Below are 18,871 nucleotides of genomic sequence, written 5' to 3'. Positions count from 1 at the left end.
GAGCTGAGTGCTTCTGGTTCAGGCTTGCTCATGAGGTTAGAATCAATATGTAGACATGTAGACCATGGCTGCAGTCATGTGAAGCCTGGACTGGTGTTGGAGGATCCCCTTCCAAGATGACTCACTCCAGTGGTTCTTGCCCCCTGGAACTCTGCTTTTGACATGGCAGCTGATTTCCCCCAGAGCAAATGAGAGGAAGAGCAAGGAGGAAACCCCAATGATTTTATAACTTTTTATGATCTATTCTCAAAATGTATGTATTCTGTGTGTTGGAAGTCACTACGTACAGCCCACATTGCAAGGGGAAGACAGTTAGGCTCCACTTTTTGAAAGGAGTATCAGAGAATTTGTGGACATATTTTAAAACCATCATGCTATCTTGTAGGGTTGAGTGAGAATGAAATGAAATGAAAATCTTTAAAATAAAAAAAATAAAATTATCTATGTAGTTCTTGGCATGAAAAGCTGTTCATGAATTGAATTTGTAAAAAAAAAAAAAAACAGGTGTAAAGCAGGATATACAGCATGATCTGGTGCTTGTGTAATTATATACTATATCTCTGTGTGTTGATGCATAGGGAGCCTTCTGAAAGGGATTTCCTCAAACTATTAATAGTGGTTATCTCTGGATAGTGGGATTTATGTTAAGTTGAAAATTTTTTTTCTTTGTGTTTTCTGCATCATTTGAGTTGGTTTACACTGAGCATATATCTCCAAAAATAATAGAGGCATTTTTTTTCCCCAAAGAAAATAAAAAAGAAACCAAGCTGGGAGGAGGATGTGAAAGGTGGAAGGCTTAAGTTGAATCAGTACATTGCTGCTCACTGTGGGCCGATTGACTCCCTGTGAAGTATCTGGTGTCCTCTGATTTTTTTTTTAATATTTTATTTATTTATTCATGAGAGACACAGAGAGAGACAGGCAGAGTCTCAGGCAGAGGGAGAATCAGGCTCCATGCAGGGAGCCTGACATGGGACTCAATCCTGGGTCTCCAGGATCAGGCTCTGGGCTGAAGGCAGCGCTAAACCGCTGAGCCACCTGGGCTGCCCACCTCTGATTTTTTTTTTAAGATAGTTGTGAAGACTGCATATGCTAGAGCAGGTGATTGCACTTGAGGGGCATATATGTAAGGGAGGAGGGATTGCTACTTCTTCGGGATAACAGGAAAAGAGAGAAGCAAGGGGAGGAGGGACACCTGTGTGGCAAAGGGCAAAGATAGGTCAAATCTGGTGTTAACAGCAGAACATGAATGCTCATCAATTTTCTTGGAAAGGACAGCTTTATCTACAAAGGAATAGTATACTTGTGATGTGCAACCATAGTCTCATAGTGACTTGTATATCCTTGATAATTACACTTGCCATACTGAATTGACATTTGTTCAGTTCTCCCTCTCAATAGACTTGCAAGCAGGTCTTGTATATCTAGCCCATTATACATTTCCCAGTATAGAACAGGGTTCAATAATTTGGAGAATAAAGATAAACTGAATTCATTTTTCATAATGCTTTTCATAAATCGAATTTATTGAATTTTTTTATGTCCACTTATATTCACCTTATAATTTCTTATAAGAAATTAGAAGGGGATCCCTGGGTGGCTCAGCGGTTTAGCGCGCCTGCCTTTGGCCCAGGGCACGATCCTGAAGGCCCGGGATCGAGTCCCATGTCAGGCTCCCTGCATGGAGCCTGCTTCTCCCTCTGCCTGTGTCTCTGCCTCTCTATGTCTATCGTGAATAAATAAATAAAATCTTTAAAAAAAAAAAAAGAAATTAGAATATATATAAATTATAGAATAATTTATAATTATTCACCAATAATTTCTTATTCAAAGGAAACAGAGGGAGTACACAGTCACATTTGCCACATTATTCTTTGTTCATCTTTTCCTTTTTTTCTACCTTTTGATTACTTGAAATTTTTTATGATTCTAATATTTTGACTTATTACCTGTATTTTTTCTTAAAGTGGTTGTGTTGGGGCTTACAATATACATCTTTAACTTACAACAGCTTGCTTTTAAGTATAATTATACCAATTAATGTAGAAAATAATCTTACAACAATATACTTTCTTTTCTCTTCTCTTGACCTTGTGTTATTATTGTCATTTATTTTTCTTCTGCATTTGTTAGAAACGCCACAATACATTATTATTATTTTTGTTTTAAAAGATCAGCTGTCTTAAGTGGTTTACAATAAGAAAAATTGTATTTACACACATATTTAATAACATTTTCCATACTCTTTATTCTTTTGCATGGATCCAGATTTCTATCTGGTATCATTTTTGTTCTACCTAAAGTACTTCCTTTGCCATTTTTTTTTTTAATTTTATTTATTCAGAGAAAGAGAGAGACAGGCAGAGGGAGAAGCAGGCTCCATGCAGGGAGCCCAATGTGGGACTTGATCCCGGGTCTCCAGGATCACACCCCAGGCTGCAGGCAGCGCTAAACCGCTGTGCCACTGGAGCTGCCCCTCCTTTACCATTTCTTATAGGCAAATTTGCTGGTGATGAATTCTTTCAGCTTTTGTATGTCTAGAAAGTTTTTATTTTATTTTTGTTTTCAGAAGATATTTTTGCTGAGCATAGAAATCTAAGTTGGCAGTATTTTTTCTTTTAGTACTTTAAAGATTTACTCCACTCTCATCTGGTTGTATTGTTTCTTATTTTATTTTATTTGTTCATCATTATAAGTACACTCTTCAATCCCCATTTCCTATTTCGCCCATCCACCCCACTTTTCTCCCCATGGCATTGTTCCTCATGAGAAGCCTGCTGCCATTCTTATTTTTGCTTCTCTCCATTTAATTTGTCTTCTTTCTCCAGTTTTTATGGGCTTATTGAACTCTTAATTTTTTTCTTTATATCAGCACTCTGTTGGGTTCAACCTGAGTTCCCCTTTCCTCCCTTGTAGACTAAAAACTCTCAAGCTGTAAATTAGGGCATTTATAGGACTCATCTCATTTTGTTTTTTTCTTATTTCAGGAATCACTATTCTGTGTTACCTGTTGTTCAATATGTAAAAACCTTTTTTTTAATGATTTTTTTCAGTTGTTTAAGGTGGGGGGATAATTCTGGTCTCTGTTATGACTTCACTTTGTCTGGAAACAGAATTTCTGAAATATTAAATCAGAAAAATAAATACCTAAAACATTAAAAGTAACTATAAGATTGCAAAGCTCCTTCCTCAAAATTAGTTCATATTTTGTGTTAGCTTAGAATTATGAGTTCAGTTTTAAAAATTTATTTCATGTCACAGTGTTTGACATCATGTCTTTTTCTTACAGGAAACATTCAAACTGGATTTTTAAAACATTAGTAAGTCAGTGATCAGAATTTACAGAATGCAATCCCCAGTAAAAATCTCAAAAAGAATTCCTTCAACTAACAGAGTAAAGAAAGTTGAACTACCACCTTGAAACCCTGGTCTAGAAAAACGTATTGCACATGACAGGAAGTGACAACTAGGGAAATATATTTGGCTCTTAATGCACCCGAATCAAAGAAATTGTCACAGTGCTTCTCAGAGGACTTGTATATCTGAGATTATTTTAACAATAAGTTGTTTTATAAAAATCTTGACATGATCGCCAGGGAGGAGAGACAGCAATAGCTAAAACCTGTGTGTGTGGGTCAGGATGACTTCTGAAGGAATGGCAGCTTCTGTTCTCACACCTGTGACTCAAAGAAAAGTGACATTTGCTCCATCGGCTGTAGATGAAAGTAGTGAAAAGGTCTCAGACATCAGTGTTCCAAAGGCACATAGTGTCAAGCAGAGTGAGCAGACTTCTACCATCCCGTGGATGAACAAGCTTAAAGAAGAATCTTCTGGAAGCAACTTGCCCAAAATTCTCTCCATAGCAAGGGAGAAAATAGCAAGTGATGAGAACAGCAATGAAGAGTGCTGGACGGAAAGCACACCAGTTTCTGTGAAAAACCTTAACATTAACCATAACAACATCCTGACAAACCGCCAGTGCGTCCTTCCTCAGAGCCAGTCTTATGACACGTGCAATTCTGTCATGGAGGAAGACCCATGTTTAGAAACTGGAATCTCATCCTCACTGGAAAGAAAGGTATTCCCTGGAATTCAACTGGAAGTCAACAGACCTCCCATGGACTTTAGGCCTACAGGCCTAATGGACTTTAGTACCTTAGGAAGTCAGTCAGCCATTGTAGATACTGGCCAGGCGCACCCTGACAGCAACAAAGCAGCATTTCAAATCTTTAATTATAAAGTTGACAGAAGGATGTCTGACACTTTCTGTACCCTGTCAGGTGACTTGATATTGGATGACTGTGGAAACTGTGTGCCACTGTCATCTGGTTTTGGCGGGGAGCAAAAGAAAAATTACGTGGCATATACCTGTAAACTCATGGAATTGGCTGAAAACTGTGATAATGAGAATGGACAGCTGCAGTGTGATGATTATGATGCCTTGGATGACAAATACTTGTGCTTTGAAGATTCTTGCCAAAGGGACAGTGTGGTATGTTCAAGTGACAGCTTTCGCAGGGAGGACCTAACTAACAGTCCACCTGCCAAGACCTTTCTGAGCCATTTTGAAGACTTCCCTGATAATGGTGAAGATGTAGAAGATTTTTTAAAAAACAAAAAGGAGAGATCCACTTTGTTAGTGAGGAGATTTTGTAAAAATGACAGAGAAGTAAAGAAATCTGTGTATACTGGGACAAGGGCAATCATGAGAACTCTGCCTTCTGGTCACATTGGGCTGGAAGCTTACAGTTACATCGATCAGAAGAGAAGTGGTCCCTTATTACCCCGTGGGAGAGTTCTGGAACAGCTGCCAGTGGTGGCAATTAGGCAAGATGGGAGCCAGTGCCTGTCAGAAGCCCAGTGGTATCGGGTAAGAGTTAAAGTTTCTTTTTGACCACATCTTTAAACTTGATCTTTAAAAATCCAATTTTCCATTGTTTTAGTTCATGGAAAGTTTTAAGTTCTGTCAAATTGTGATTCTTAGGGGAAGCATTTGTAGTTACTGGAAACTAATAGACCTAACAGATACTCCAATTGATAGCTGTTAAGATTGAGTTAACTTTGCAACGATTTAAGTAACTAAATATACATATATATGTCATCAGGAGTGCAGAAATTAGGGAGATTCCCTAGTTACTGTATGTAAGATTATAAGACAGACTCCTGATAGTGGGAAAGAAGCTCCATTGACTGATTATCTAGTCATGTCCTTTGGAGGTACATGCCTATGTTTTTAGGTTGCAGGGCCTAAAAGAAGTAAAAATCTGGTTTCCTCCATTTTCCAACCAGTATTCCCACATTCTTCCCTTTTTGTCTTTTTTGTGCCATGGACCCCTTTGGCAATTCAGTGAAGCCTCTGGACTCAGAAGAATGCTTTTAAATGCATCAAATGAAATATAAAATGTTAGCGAGGACACAGATTATGTGGCCATATGTACATTTACCAAGATATTGTTTGAAATTGTGATATATGGTAGGTGCTTCCTTATTAACACATTAAACAGTGGCATTCAGTAAGGCGATAACTACTGTAATTTCAAAGTAGTAGGAATATCAGTAGGGAATGGTTTCCCTGGGGCTTTGCCAGTTTAGCACTGCAAATCCTGCATCCAGGGAAGCCCCTTAGTCCTGGCCAGACCAGGGTAGTTGGTCACCCTGAATATAAATACTCTTTTAGGGATTTGACCATGACTGTAATATATGGAAATATCTGTGATTTCTATTGGTGACAAGATCACAGATGCTATTCCTACTGCTGAGGCTTGTTGCCTATATTCATAATTGAAAGATATGCTAAATGTCTAATTCTCACATTTTAGCATTTCACAATTCTTTGAAACCTGGCCTTGTGAATAAATACCCAGTTCAGAAAAACATTATTTTTATTGGAACACAACTGGTATATTTTTACTATCATCATCATCAGTCATGGTAATTAATACTTACTGTGCATTTTACATGTGCCAGACGTTGGGTTACATAATTTACATTATTGATGCAATCCTCTCAGCTATCCTCGGATACTGGTATGAGTATTAACCCCATTGTTTTTCTAAGAAAATGGAGTCTCCCCTGAGACGTACCTTGTCCAAGGTTAGTTAACTGCTAAGTGGTATAACTAAGGATTGTAATCCAAGGAGCCTAGACTCTTAGTTTCTCAAGATCCAGAAAAAGAAAATTGAGAGTAAGCTTTTAAAGGAACAGAAGAATTATGTTCATTTCAGTGTCTGTTGATTGAGTAGCCATACTCACTGATGCTTAATGGATTTAGCTGTGTTCAGTGTGGCAGTTCTAACCCTGGTTCTGTACTAGAACCACAGTGTCCAGGCCCCACTCTAGACCCTCTGAATCAGAATCAGTAGGGTAGGGTACAACATGAATGTTTTTTCAGAGTTTCCCTGGTGATTCTATGATTCTATGGAGTTGAGAACCACTGTCCAGGAGCTTTAACTGAGCTCTTTGCTCTTTGGTCAGGACATTTGGGGAATATTTACTGTCTTAAAGTCCCTGACACTGCTTGGGTTCTCAGGAGTGGCAGGGTTGAGCTGAAAGCCTGCCTGAAAAGTGATGACTGACAAGCCCTTCTTTCTGTGCATTGAACCTACCATTCACCCAGCAAGTGTCGGCTGATTCGTTTTTACCACTTCACCTTATTCCTCATAAAACCTGAGTTACAAGCAAGGTGATGTCAATGACACGCAGGCTCCCCAGCCCTTCTGGCTAAATTATCCACACAAAGAGAAAGGAGCTCATCACAGTAATGTGTCTTCCCAATTAAAAATGCAGGAATTTAAAAAATTCATGCACACCTGAAGTTGAATGTTAAGAATGCAACAGAAATTTAAATGCAGCAAAGAGAATGTAAGCTGATTGATTGAGAACCGTTATCACAGGCCACATGTCCCACCCCTTCCCCCTTACTCAGGCACAAGGGTCATGAGCCTGCTGTAAGTAATTGCAGAATAATTTCTGGCGTGACCATACTCACTCCTCCACTTTCTGGAGCATTGCCACTTCTCCTGAGAAAGCTCACGGATCCCTAGCTCCACTCAGCCCCTTTCTGTCAGCCAGAGGCCCTGGGATGGGTAATTTCCAGTGAAAAGAACCAAAGAGATGATGCAAATCATCCTCCCTTAGTCTCTGGAGGCTGGGAGAGGTTGCCACACCTCAGTCAGAGTGAACTCCAGGAAGTCCTTTCTCCTTTCTGACGGGTTTGCAGGAGGCTGTGGGCAAATTTATTAACACTTAAGATGAAGCTGGGGAATGGATTGATGGTCCACTCCTTTCTGAAGGGAGAGTTCTGAAAGGGAGAGCCCTTTTTGAATATTCTAACCATACCATGGCAGGAATGACTCCGTAATTTCTAAAGTATAGTATTCTCTCAGTATCTCAGTTTTTAGCATAGAGTCTGGTAGAAATCTTTCTCAAAATTGCACAGATAAATTATAGCCACTTCCTCCAACTCCTATAAGCAGCTTCCTTCACCTGAACAAAGCAGACCCTAGTACAGTGCTCCCGTTCCTGATCATTTCACATGTAGCCATCCTGGTTCCCCAATCAGATTATAAATTTATTAAGGACAGGAAGTGGCCATACCATTTTCCTACTCTCCATGATGCAAGCATAATGCCAAGTATGTGAAAAACAGGACAGTGTCATCTTAGGAACATGGTCTCTGGAGTCAGCCTGCCTGAACTGAAAGTCGACCACAGTGACTTCACCATTTATGGCCAGGTGTGATTTCAGGCAAGTTATTTGACCTCTTTGTTTCTAATTACCTTATATGTAAACTGGAAGTAATCATAATATTAGGGGATTAAATGAAATGGCCATGTGAAGTTGACAGCACAGTATCTGGCAAGGAGTGGGAGCCACTGTTCTCACTCTGGCAATTTATTACATGCTTTGTCATGAACACGTGCCCACCGCCTTCTGTTCTTTGGAGCTTCTCCCATAGGGGAGTTTATGGTGAGGTGAATTTGAATGTATGTCTCTCAGTTTATGATGTGGTAGCTTGTATAGTCCTTCCTACACATTTTTTTTTCCTTCCTACACATTTAAAGAATGTGTTGTGTCCAGTTAGTTCCTCTGCCTCACACTGAAATTTTTTTCATGTATGCTTCGTCAAAATGACCCAATTAATTTATGTTTGCACAGCTGTGCAGGAAGAATGGAAGATGTTAATGAGGATTAATGCTTGCTGACTGACTAACCATATTGGTATCCTCCTCCCCCTGCTTGTGAGAAATGAAAATCCTATCTCTTATCCAGTTACAGCCACACTCCTTATTCTCCTGCTCTACGTTTATTGGCTTAACAAGAGGGTAAGAGGGTATATTTTGGCAGGTGTGGCTCAAGTCTCCAGGTTGAAAGTAGGCTAAGAGTGTTTTTCCTTCTAAAAAAAACTCTCTCCCTGCCTGAATTTTGGGGAGTTTAGGGTACTTAAGAGTTATTCTGAAGATGAAGGACCAGAAGTTCCTGCCTGTGCTGGAATCATTCATGTAAGCGGAGTTCCATGTACACTGAAGAATGGAGCATGGAGGAGGGGAGGGTGGCCAGGGCAGACGGGCCACCAGCTCCCATACCATCACTTAATTTATCTCTCTGCTGTGATCTGCAAGAGGATTTATTGTAAAAGGATATGGGTGTCAAAATAGGAAAAAATGAAGTGTTATTCATTTTTTTAAAAATCAGACTACAAAAACTGTAACTTAGAAAGTCAAACCAGCTTCTGTGTTGTTAGCTCTTATCCTCCTTTCTTCCTTCTAAAATATATCTTTCTTCTTCACATTTTATTCTACTCTTTTGCAGAGAAAATTTAAACGTAGGAGGCAATGAAAAAATTTTGAGTGGCTTAACATAAATACCTTTGTCAGTATAAATGTCTTTGAGTCCATATTTTCTCAGTTATGTGTCAAGGGACCAACCAATAACAAATTATTCTTGCAAATTGTAACTTTTAGGGATGATCAGATATCCACTGGGCTCTGCTGTCCAGCGTTGTCGTAGGTGGCTGCTGAAACAGCAATATGTTTCATTTTCTCCTCTGGAAATTTGGTCTCCCTACACATTGGGTATAATGTGGACTTTGAAATAATTAAAATTTCACAGGGTGTGCAGGCAAAACTAAAAGCCTGGGCTTGGTGGCATGCCAGGCCCCCTCTTCCATTTCTAAGGGTCACGTCAAGTTCGTGACATGGATACAGGACGATGTTGTCCCCTTCCTGCTGAGCACAGTGAAAGGGAACCCAGATCCCGGACGGACAGCCCCTGCACAGTTTAGTCACGTCTGGTGCATCAGTGGAAAATGTGACAGGCTGTCAGAGGCTGACACTGTGGTGATTGGACAGCTTTCTCGTATTAGCTGCATGGGGGCAGTTTAGGATAAATTTGCTTCCATATCTCTGTCTACCAGCTCTTTGGCTAGGATTCAGCAAAAAATGGAATGACAATGAAAAATGCTGACCCTGGACACTAAATTTAAGGTGAATATATTCATGGCCACTGTTACTCATACAGTAGCCTGGGACAGTAACAGCACTAGGCTTGTTTTTTTCCTTTTCCCCAGATGTCCTGCATAATGAGAATTAGGCCTCATCCCTGGATATGGACCATGGTTAAAATGTGGCCTGAAAAGAATCAGAACCCATAAGCCAGAATAAGACTATCAGATGGAGTCTTGATCTAATGCACACTTTGCATTTTTACGCAGGAGGGATTTGGGCTGCCCATAGAATGACCTCCTGTAGTCATGTGTGATAATAGTGTTCCTCTTCCCATGGTCCCCTCCCTGGGTGCTGATTCAAATATAAGTCCCCTTGAGGGCTTATAGGCCTTCTGGAGTAGTGTGGAGGTTTCTTCTCCAGTGACCACAGGATCCAGCATCAGGGACTGAAGCATCATTGGGAGTGAGGGGTGACTATCCCCTGATTCTTCCATGACTAGACTAACTCATGACTCATGAGGAGAGGGCCCTCCCTGAAAAGCTCTTCTCAGACAGTGGTGCTGGGTCATTTTCTGGTCTTGAAGACCTTTATGACACTAATATGGTTTTCCATCCATTGGTTCTTTTTTCTAGCAGCTGGCCTGGATACATTCAGAGCCTGATATTAAATATGAGTCCTGCAGAGCTCAGGCATCCAAATCCCAAACCCTAGCCAATATTTAGCCCTTGAGCCCCTGCCCCATCCCAGTCATTTAGGCCATCACCCCTCAAACAGTCTTCAGCAATACAGAGATTGCATTATCTTTCAAGGATAAGGAGAGCCCATACTTTGAATCCCTAAAGCAGATCTCTTTGGAGGCAAGGAGAAATTGATTACTTCTGTTTTTGATAACTTTATTGATAGTCTTCTTTATTTTGATAGCTTTATTAAGTGGTTTTTGACCTAGTCACAGATATGTGCAGCCATCACCACAATTTTAGAACATTTCATTACTTCATAAGGAAACCCCATACCCTCTAGCTATCAGCCTCCATTCTCCTCATGCTGTCTCCCCTCCCCCACCCAGAAGCATCCACTGATCTACTTTCTGATCTCTAAGTTTCCCTATTCCCTATTCTAGACCATCATATGAATGTGCACTCTTTTGTGACAGGCTTCTTTCACTTAGCATAATGTATTTTTAAATTTTAATACCAGTGTACTGAACACAATATAATATTTTTAAGGTTCAAGGTACATCTCTACTGTAGCATGTGTAGGTACTTTGTTTTTTTACCTCTGAATAATACTCCATTGTATGAACATATGACATTTAATTATCTATTCATCAGTTGTTAGACATCAGATTCTTTCCACTTCTTGTCTGGTATAAATAATACTGCTGTGAACATCCATATGCAAGTGTTTGTGTGGACATATGTCTTCATTTCTCTTGGGTACATATCCAGGAGTGGAATTACTGAGTTTTATAACTGTGTTTAACCTTCTGAAGAACTGCCAGACTATTTTCCAAAGCAGCCACACCTTTCTGCATTCCCACTAGCAGTGTGTGAGGGTTCCAATATTTCTATATCTTGACCAGCATTTCTTAGTGTCCGCCTTTTTGGTTATAGCCATCCTAATGGATATGAGGTAATATTGCATTGTAGTTTTGATTTGTATTTTCCTGATAGCTAATGATGTTGAACACATTTTCCTTTGCATATTGGCCATTTGTACATCTTTGGAGAAATGCCTATTCAAATCTTTTGCCTATTTTTAAATTTCTTTTATTATTGAATTCTTTATATTTCTGGATGTAAGTCTATTTTCACGTATGTGTGTATGTGTGTGTGTGTGTATAGAGGTACAGGTATGGACATGGATATAATGAATGCAAGTCAAGAAAGTAGCAAAGAAGGCTTACAATTTTAATTCATAGTGAAACTTGTTAAGTATTTTCTTTGGACATTGATCTCATTCTCAGTCGTCTTTTTCAAATTTGCCCTACTAGCAACAATGGTTAAGTCAAATTTTTTTGACTTCCTTCTCCCCCAAATTCTTTCTGAACTCCAGTCTGCATAGTTTCTCACTCCTCTTCTGCCTGAGCTTGTATTATATAGGCCATTTTTCTTATTATCTAAATTCTGCACCCCAGAGCAATGGCAGATTGTCATCTGCAAACTTGTGCATTACATGGAATGCATCCAAGGCAAGGCTGATTAAGGAGGTCACCACTTTACAGTAATGTACTTCATTATGTACAAGTGGTGGGACCAAAACTAGGCTGAGACGAGCAGGGTGCCTGAGTGGTAACATTTAAGGAGGCACTCAATCTCAGGATCTGGCTGGTGCTAGCTCTCTACTTATCAACTAATGCTTCCTTAAATTTTGAGCCCTAGGTAGCTCACTTTTCTCACTTTAGTCCCAGACCTGGGTAGAGGATCTAAGAGAATCTGTGGTTTAGAAACGCCTATCATCTTTTTAGCTCAGGAATGGCCTTGACTAATCCCTCTCATATACCTTAATGCACATATTGTTAAAATACAAGCTAAGAATGGTTCCTCATTTTTGAAGCATTCAAAAAAATCAAAAGAAGAATGCTATTTCATGCCATGTAAAAATTATATGAATTTGAAATTTCAGTGTTCACAAATGAAGATTATTAGAACACAGCCTCATTCATTCCTTTTAATACTCATGTATTTTTCTGTAGCTGCTTTCTCCTTGTAACAGCACAGTCAGGGAGCGCTAATTGAGACTATATGTCTTGGAAAGACTAGAATATTTATTATCTGGCCCTGTAGAGTAAAATTCCCCCTGGTTTAGAACATCCCTCTCTACCTGGCTAGTTTCTACCCATCCTTTAGTCCTGAGCTTAGGTTTCACATCCTCTTGGTGGTCCTTTCCTGTGAACCCCTCCCCAGCATGGACCCCAGTCCAGAGTTTCAGCCAGTGCTGATATGTATTTCTCAAATGATTCCTTGAATTATAAGTAAAGAAAAGCAGTTTCCGCTCACTGCTGATGTCTCCTTCTCTCCTTCCCAGACCCAGTGCAGGCTTATAAGCTGTCCTCCCTTTGACCATCGGAGCTTGGAAACACTTTCTTTGAGCAATATCTAGGACAGAATCAGAATTTCCCATTGCTATTCAGAAAGGCCTTTTTCAGTCCTGTGAACCCAGAGACCTATGCTTGTTACCTCCACAGACTTGTCCTGAAAGACAAAGAGGGGACATTTGTAGATCTCCTTGTCTGTGACCATTTCAATTGCAAAACCCCCTGGGAAAGTTTCCATATGTTTTGCGTTTACAAGGGGAGCATCTAAGACTGCTGTTTATCTGCAGTGGGCCACAGAGGAAAGAAGCCCCCTCCTTGAAGATCCTGGAGCTCTGTCCCTGTCCTTCGGAACCTGTAGTCCGTACAGGCACAGATTTCTACCATGGACCAGAGGGGATCTAGCTTCTGTTTCTCAGTGGTGGTCAGAGGTGGGGTTGGTAGTAAAGGGATAGGGTCAGCATGCTGTGTTGAGGAGATCATTCTTAAGTTGGGGAGGTATTTGGTCAGTTTCTTCATACCATCTGACCCCCAGTACTATCAGGAATAAACTTGAGGCAGCATCCTCCCCCACACACCCAAAATAAGACCTAAGTATCAATTCCAGCTCTCCCATTAACTGGTTGTATGACCTTAAGCAGGTCACTGCTGAGATTTTTAGTTCCTTTGAAAACGAAGTAAGGATAGGGGTGCCTGGTTGGCATAGTGGGTTAAGCGTTTGAGTCTTGATTTTGGCTCAGGCCATGATCTTGGGTTATAGAATCCAGCCCTGCATCTGGCTCCTTGCTCAGTGTGGAGTCTGCTAGACATTCTTTCTCTCCCTCTCTGCCTGTTCCTCTCCCCTGCTCATGCTCTCTAAATAAATAAATAAATACTTTTTTAAAAAGTGAGGGCAGACATGTATTCACTGCCTGCTGTGTGCTATAAAATTTGCATATGTTAATACATTATAAGTTACACATTTCATCTTATCTCTGAAAGCCCAACAATCTGTGATTTTCCTGATTTAAGTCTTGACTCTGGATTTATGGTGGAGTAAATATTCTACCTCCCCCAGCACTGCCTCCTAGAGGCTTGATTTGGAGAGAACGTTGTAGTCACTCTCCAGCACTTGCAGTAGTGAATGGGCGCAGGAGAGATGTTTCTTCATCAATGGCTAAGCCCTGAAATGCCTATAGCAATAAAAAAGCAAGCACTTGGTGGGCTTTTACTGTATGCTAGGCACTGTGCTTTCCAGACATGACCAAGGTCACACAGTGTTAGGACTCCAGCCTTGGTTGGGCTGTCTCCAAAGCCCATTCTCATAACCACTCCTCAGAGGTTCCTCTGGAAGATTCTGATGTAACTCATCCCTATAACTTGGCAAGAGGTTCTGTTCCCTTATTAACTGTGCAAACTTTGAGCTGGATGAGCCCTTAAGCTGTTTCTCTGTCTTCAAATGTGATCTGGGTGTGACCTTTGGATGAAATGGGAGATGTGGGGAACAATACCAATTCTTAATGTGAGGGGTGTGTTGGCTCTTGAAATGGCTAAGATTTATTTTTATGACTCAGCCTGCTAGGGGGAGGAAACCAAGCCCGAAGGTTTGAATTTTTCACTGAATTGCTGTAATTTAAAAGTACATTTTGAGAGTTTTATAAGTAAGTAAGCAAGAACAGAGTCCAAAGCAAACTGCACACATCTGACTCAGAATCTATAGCTTATTCATGATCATGCTAGAATGACCAAAACTGGTGCAAACATAGTTTAGTATTTTTCCATTTTAATTTAAAGTTTTCTGTGATCTTTGAGGGTTCTGACCAACTGCCCAAAGTATGAAAAACATTGCTCAGGAACATTTCTTTCCGTAGTCCCACCATTTTCACCTCCTTCACAGGGTTGTGAGGTTGGAGGGAAAAAAATGAGGCTGGTTGTATATTCAGATGCTTGGCAAACATTACAAAATGACCCCAGGATTATAAGTTTTCTTTTCTTACTCCAGGCTCTGAGGCTTCAGCTTGAGGTACCTGGGGGAAAAGGGGATTCCAAAACTATTCTGGAGGCAGCAAAACAAAGCCAGAGTCAGCTGTTTCCTTTCTATAAACGCTGTAAGCATCCAGGGGAACCTGCTTACTGAAACCTGACCCTTTGGTTTCCTCATTGTGAGGCTGGCCTAGTTTTCATAACTTCATTTTAAACTTGAGATTAGGTGATTTTTGTCACCAACACCTACTTCATCTTATCCCTGTGTTTTAATAAAACAAGGAATCAATTTATCTGTATACCACGTTGAGCAGCCTAGCTTCAGAAAATTTAGCATCAAATTATAAACAGTGACACTTTAACAGTGAATGTGGATGTGTCTCGAGAGCCAGCATGTGGGAGTTTGGCAGTTGGAAAACCCCATGGCTTCAGTTTTTCCAGATTATGTACCCTTCCATCACATAGTAATTTCTTAGCCTTGAAAAACTCTTCTAGAATAAGAGAAATGTTCATTTGAGTTCTAAATTGGTGATCCAAAACTGGCTTAGTAGCAGATTCATTATTTTTCTCTTTAATGGGGCCAAAGAAAATGGTCTCATGTCCTGGATGGACCAGCAAGTTCTTCTTTTGTTGGCCACATACCAAATAAGGGCACTGTAGTGTGGGTATGACTCTGCCATGACTAATATTTTGTGACGGTAATGCCATTATTGTGGCGACCATCTTTTCCAAATAAAAAGTTGGGAACTTTTTGTTGAGAGGACAGAGGGGTAGAATATTTGAAATTGAGACTGACTCAGGAAATCCAGAATGATTGGTCTTGGAGTTGCTGTTGATCACAATACAAAGGAGAAAGAATGTGAGTGAACTAGAGCACATCTACTTTGTTGCAAGAAAAATGAGGAGCTTCAAAATGAATGACTTGGTAGTGGTACTAAGTGTGTTGTAGAGACAACACATTAGGAGCCCAGAACAGAATCTAGCAAATATTTTTCTCAAAGTTTTTGTTTTTCTGTATTTTTTCCAAGTACTTGGTAGCTACTGTGCTTTGGAAGTATAAAGGTAGTAAAATAGATTTCGTTGAAAGACTAAGATATGCTCAGCTAAATAAGGGTTGTCTCTTTCTAAGAAATCACCTTGAAAGGCAGACTCCATTTTCCACTTATGTTACCATTATGCAAAATGTCTTCATCCTTTGAGCTTGGATGGGCATTTTAGAAACAGTCCATTCAAGCATCCTAGCTAAAGGTGATTTAGCTCAATTTGATATAGGACTGTGAAGGACAGGATTGGTTTTATTAGGGGCTTTATAAACAGACAAGAGGTGAAAGGAGGTATCTGGAAATGTTTTGAGTAAAGGTAAAATTATAAGTTCTGCATACAACACGAACTGGTATACAAACTTGGTCATTGCTTCACAGTCTTGCTCAGTATCAATGGATAGTTCGGACATACCCACAAACCCACAATGCCCATTTGGCTTGTACTCAGTCTCATGTACACGAAGCTCATATCACAGGTGAGAATGAAATTTAGCCCCATCTCCACAAGCCTTCTTGGCCAAGTGCTCTTGTACAGGGTGCACCTGCTCAACCATACAAGGTGATCCTGGTGATCCATACCATGTGGAAGACAATCAGAGGAGCTACTGAAGAACAAAGCTACAATTGGATTTTTTCTTGGATTCATATATAATGTGCTCAGCACAGTGGAGTTGTTAAGTTCTAGTGGTCTGAAATATAAACAAATAGTGCAAATGCTTTTCTAGGTAAATATAAAATAAGTATTTGATAACTTCATGAACTGTAGAATTCTCGAGCTGGGAGGCCCATCTTCTATAACCTTTTTCACTCCCTCATTTTATGGATAAAGTAGACAAGTCCCTCCACAGTGGAAATTATTTAACCAGATTCACGTAGCTAATAATGGAAGACACAGAACTAGAATCCGGATCCTCATCTCTCAAAATAGGATGAAAATATATGATACAGCCTTTCACATAGTAGGTGCTCTATTAATGTCAGCTGATTCTGAACCCCAAAGCCAGAGACATGGATTCCTGATACGTCACCTGCCCTGGCAGAGCTCATGGTAAATAATGGTGGAGGCCACATGCCTTATCTTTCATTTGTTCCACAGTTTTCCCAGATTGTAAATGATCATGGTTGGTGCATATTCAGTCACCTTTTTTCGGTGTTCTCTGGTACATTCCAGTTTTCACAGCTTTTCCTATCTTCAGTTCTTTAAGAAGCTGGCTCATCTTATTGCAATAACATTGTCAGTTCTTTAAGTACTCTGAGGTGCCCTTTAAATTTGAATGTAGCCAAGTTTTGTTGAGTTCATTTCTCCCCTTCGTCTAGTTTCTTTCCATCCTTCACTTGGCAGGTAGCTCTCTCTGGTTAACGACCAGGTCTTCAAAGCATATGGAGCAGCCGTGAGATCCCTCCCAGTCTCTCAGGAGGATATTTTCCTGTGTTCTTTTTCTCTTATTTATGGGATGTGGAGCCAGTGAGAGACACTGAGCCCAGCAGGAAGGGCCAAAGTGGGCTCAAGTAATTGAGCCAGCAATCCCAGGCTCATAAAACATTAGCACTGGAAGCGTCTTGGAGACTGTCAACTCCAGCTCTTCATTTTACAGAGAAGGAAACTGAGGCTGAAAGGAAGGCCTAGGTCCACTCAGGTATCAGTTTCACAGCCAGGCCTGGAATCTGGGTTGCTCCCAAGCCAACTCTCCTGCCCTGTGCCAGATGCCAAACACTGTTTCTGACCCATAGGCAAGGAGTGAATTGATTGTATTATAACAGATAAGTTATTCGAGGTATAAGGCTCCATAGTGGTTAAGTAAGCTGGGAGCCAGCTGGCCTATGTTCAAATCTGACTCTCTACTTACTTGCACTGTGACCTCATGAAAGTTACTTAACTTCTCTGTGCCTCTATTTCCTATCCTCTAAAGTGGGGATTATAATTTAACCTACTTATTGGGATTGTTGTAAGATTAACAGGTTGTTCTATGTTAAATGTTAACAAATGTTAATAAAAATGTTATTAATTTTAAAGCACTTAGAACAGTACTTGACACTGCTGTTATTTTCCTTTTGATTCTTAAGCCTCAATTTTTGACGAAAATTCTGAATTATCTCCCTACAAATACAAAGTTTTCTCTAGGAACCCTGAGGGAATAACTCTAAATTGTGGGATAGTCTCCAAGTGCTGTAAGAGTGGCAGGGGGGTTTGTATAGTCTGAGAAGGCTTCCTGGAGGAGGTGGGCTATCATTTGGCTTCTGTCAGGAGTTAGGATTGTTCTGCCTACAGTGGGCAAAGTGTTCCATCATAAGAAAATTGACCATCTTTCTTCTTGCTGAAGTCCACATTTGGTTTATTCCAAATGTAATGTTGATTTCAGAGGCCTTCTGGCATCTTGCCTTAGCCATTTTCCCCCAAGGAAATTGCTTCATATAAAATTTAAAGTGACATAATTTTTCTCAACAGAATAGGAATCTCCCTGTTTTGTTTTCAAAGCACCTCTTGTGAAAATTGCCTTCTATACTTTGCAAAGGTTGTTGGCAGCATCTGTTGATGTAAAGCAAAAAGGACTGGTCTGTTTGTTTGTTCATATAGTTGGTTTTTGGTATTGAAATGAGGACCTATCTAACTCACCATCTAAAACTGAGGCTAGGAAAACCCTACACCTAGCCTGTTAGCCTCCTCTCTTGGCTCTCCCAATTTTAATCTGTCCAGGCACCATTACCTGAATCTCATTTCTGTCATTCCCTTATACTTTCTTTTGTATGCAAGGTTGTTGCATGTATGTGTATACTTAAGAACTATATAATAATACTAAATTCCACTGCATTTTATACTTTAAAAGTTAATTAGTTGTATGTCACATTATTTTCACCTTAATATTAAAAACTATGCACTTTTAAAGATAAAAAATGGTCATGGGAGGAAAAAGAGAGAAGCAAACCAAAAAACAGACTTTTTACAATGGAGAACAAACTGATGGTTAGAAGAAAGGAGGTGGATGGGGGATGGGTGAAATAGGTGATGGGAATTAGGGAGTGCACTTGTGATGAGCACCAGGTGTTGTATGGAAGTGTTGAATCACTAAATTGTACATCCGAAACTAATATTAGACTGTATGCTAACAAATAGGAATTTAAATAAAAACTAAAAAATAACAAATAATAAAATAAAATAAATTTTAAATTTAAAAATATGCATTTTTAGTTTTAGTTGTTTTGAACTTTTCATAAAGGCATAGTATGTGTAATTTTTAAAATTTTTATGCATTATATTTCTTTTTTAAAAGAAAATAAGTTATTTATTCATGAGAGACACAGATAGAGAGAGGCAGAGACAGGATAGAGGAGAAGCAGGCTCCATGCAGGTAGCCTGTTGTGGGACTCTATCCCAGGACTCCAGGATC

At 39.9% G+C, this 18,871-nt stretch overlaps 1 protein-coding gene across 7 annotated transcripts in view; it reads left to right on the top strand.

The window, feature by feature from the left end:
• The window catches only part of PLCE1 (phospholipase C epsilon 1), a 321,197-nt gene that overhangs the window by 39,651 nt on the left and 262,675 nt on the right, over positions 1 to 18,871 (top strand). For all 7 annotated transcript variants that reach the window (XM_072805985.1, XM_072805984.1, XM_072805983.1 and 4 more), the window contains exon 2: positions 3,290 to 4,870. In XM_072805985.1, the coding sequence (XP_072662086.1) occupies positions 3,641 to 4,870 (1,230 nt within the window). In that variant the 5' untranslated portion in view covers positions 3,290 to 3,640. The remainder of the gene's footprint in view (positions 1 to 3,289; positions 4,871 to 18,871) is intronic.

The sequence above is a fragment of the Canis lupus genome, chromosome 29 (genome assembly GCF_048164855.1).
Source record: "Canis lupus baileyi chromosome 29, mCanLup2.hap1, whole genome shotgun sequence".
Classification (NCBI taxonomy): domain Eukaryota; kingdom Metazoa; phylum Chordata; class Mammalia; order Carnivora; family Canidae; genus Canis; species Canis lupus.
The sequence above is the reverse complement of the archived record's forward strand: the minus strand, read 5'-3'. Positions and strand labels throughout refer to the sequence as shown.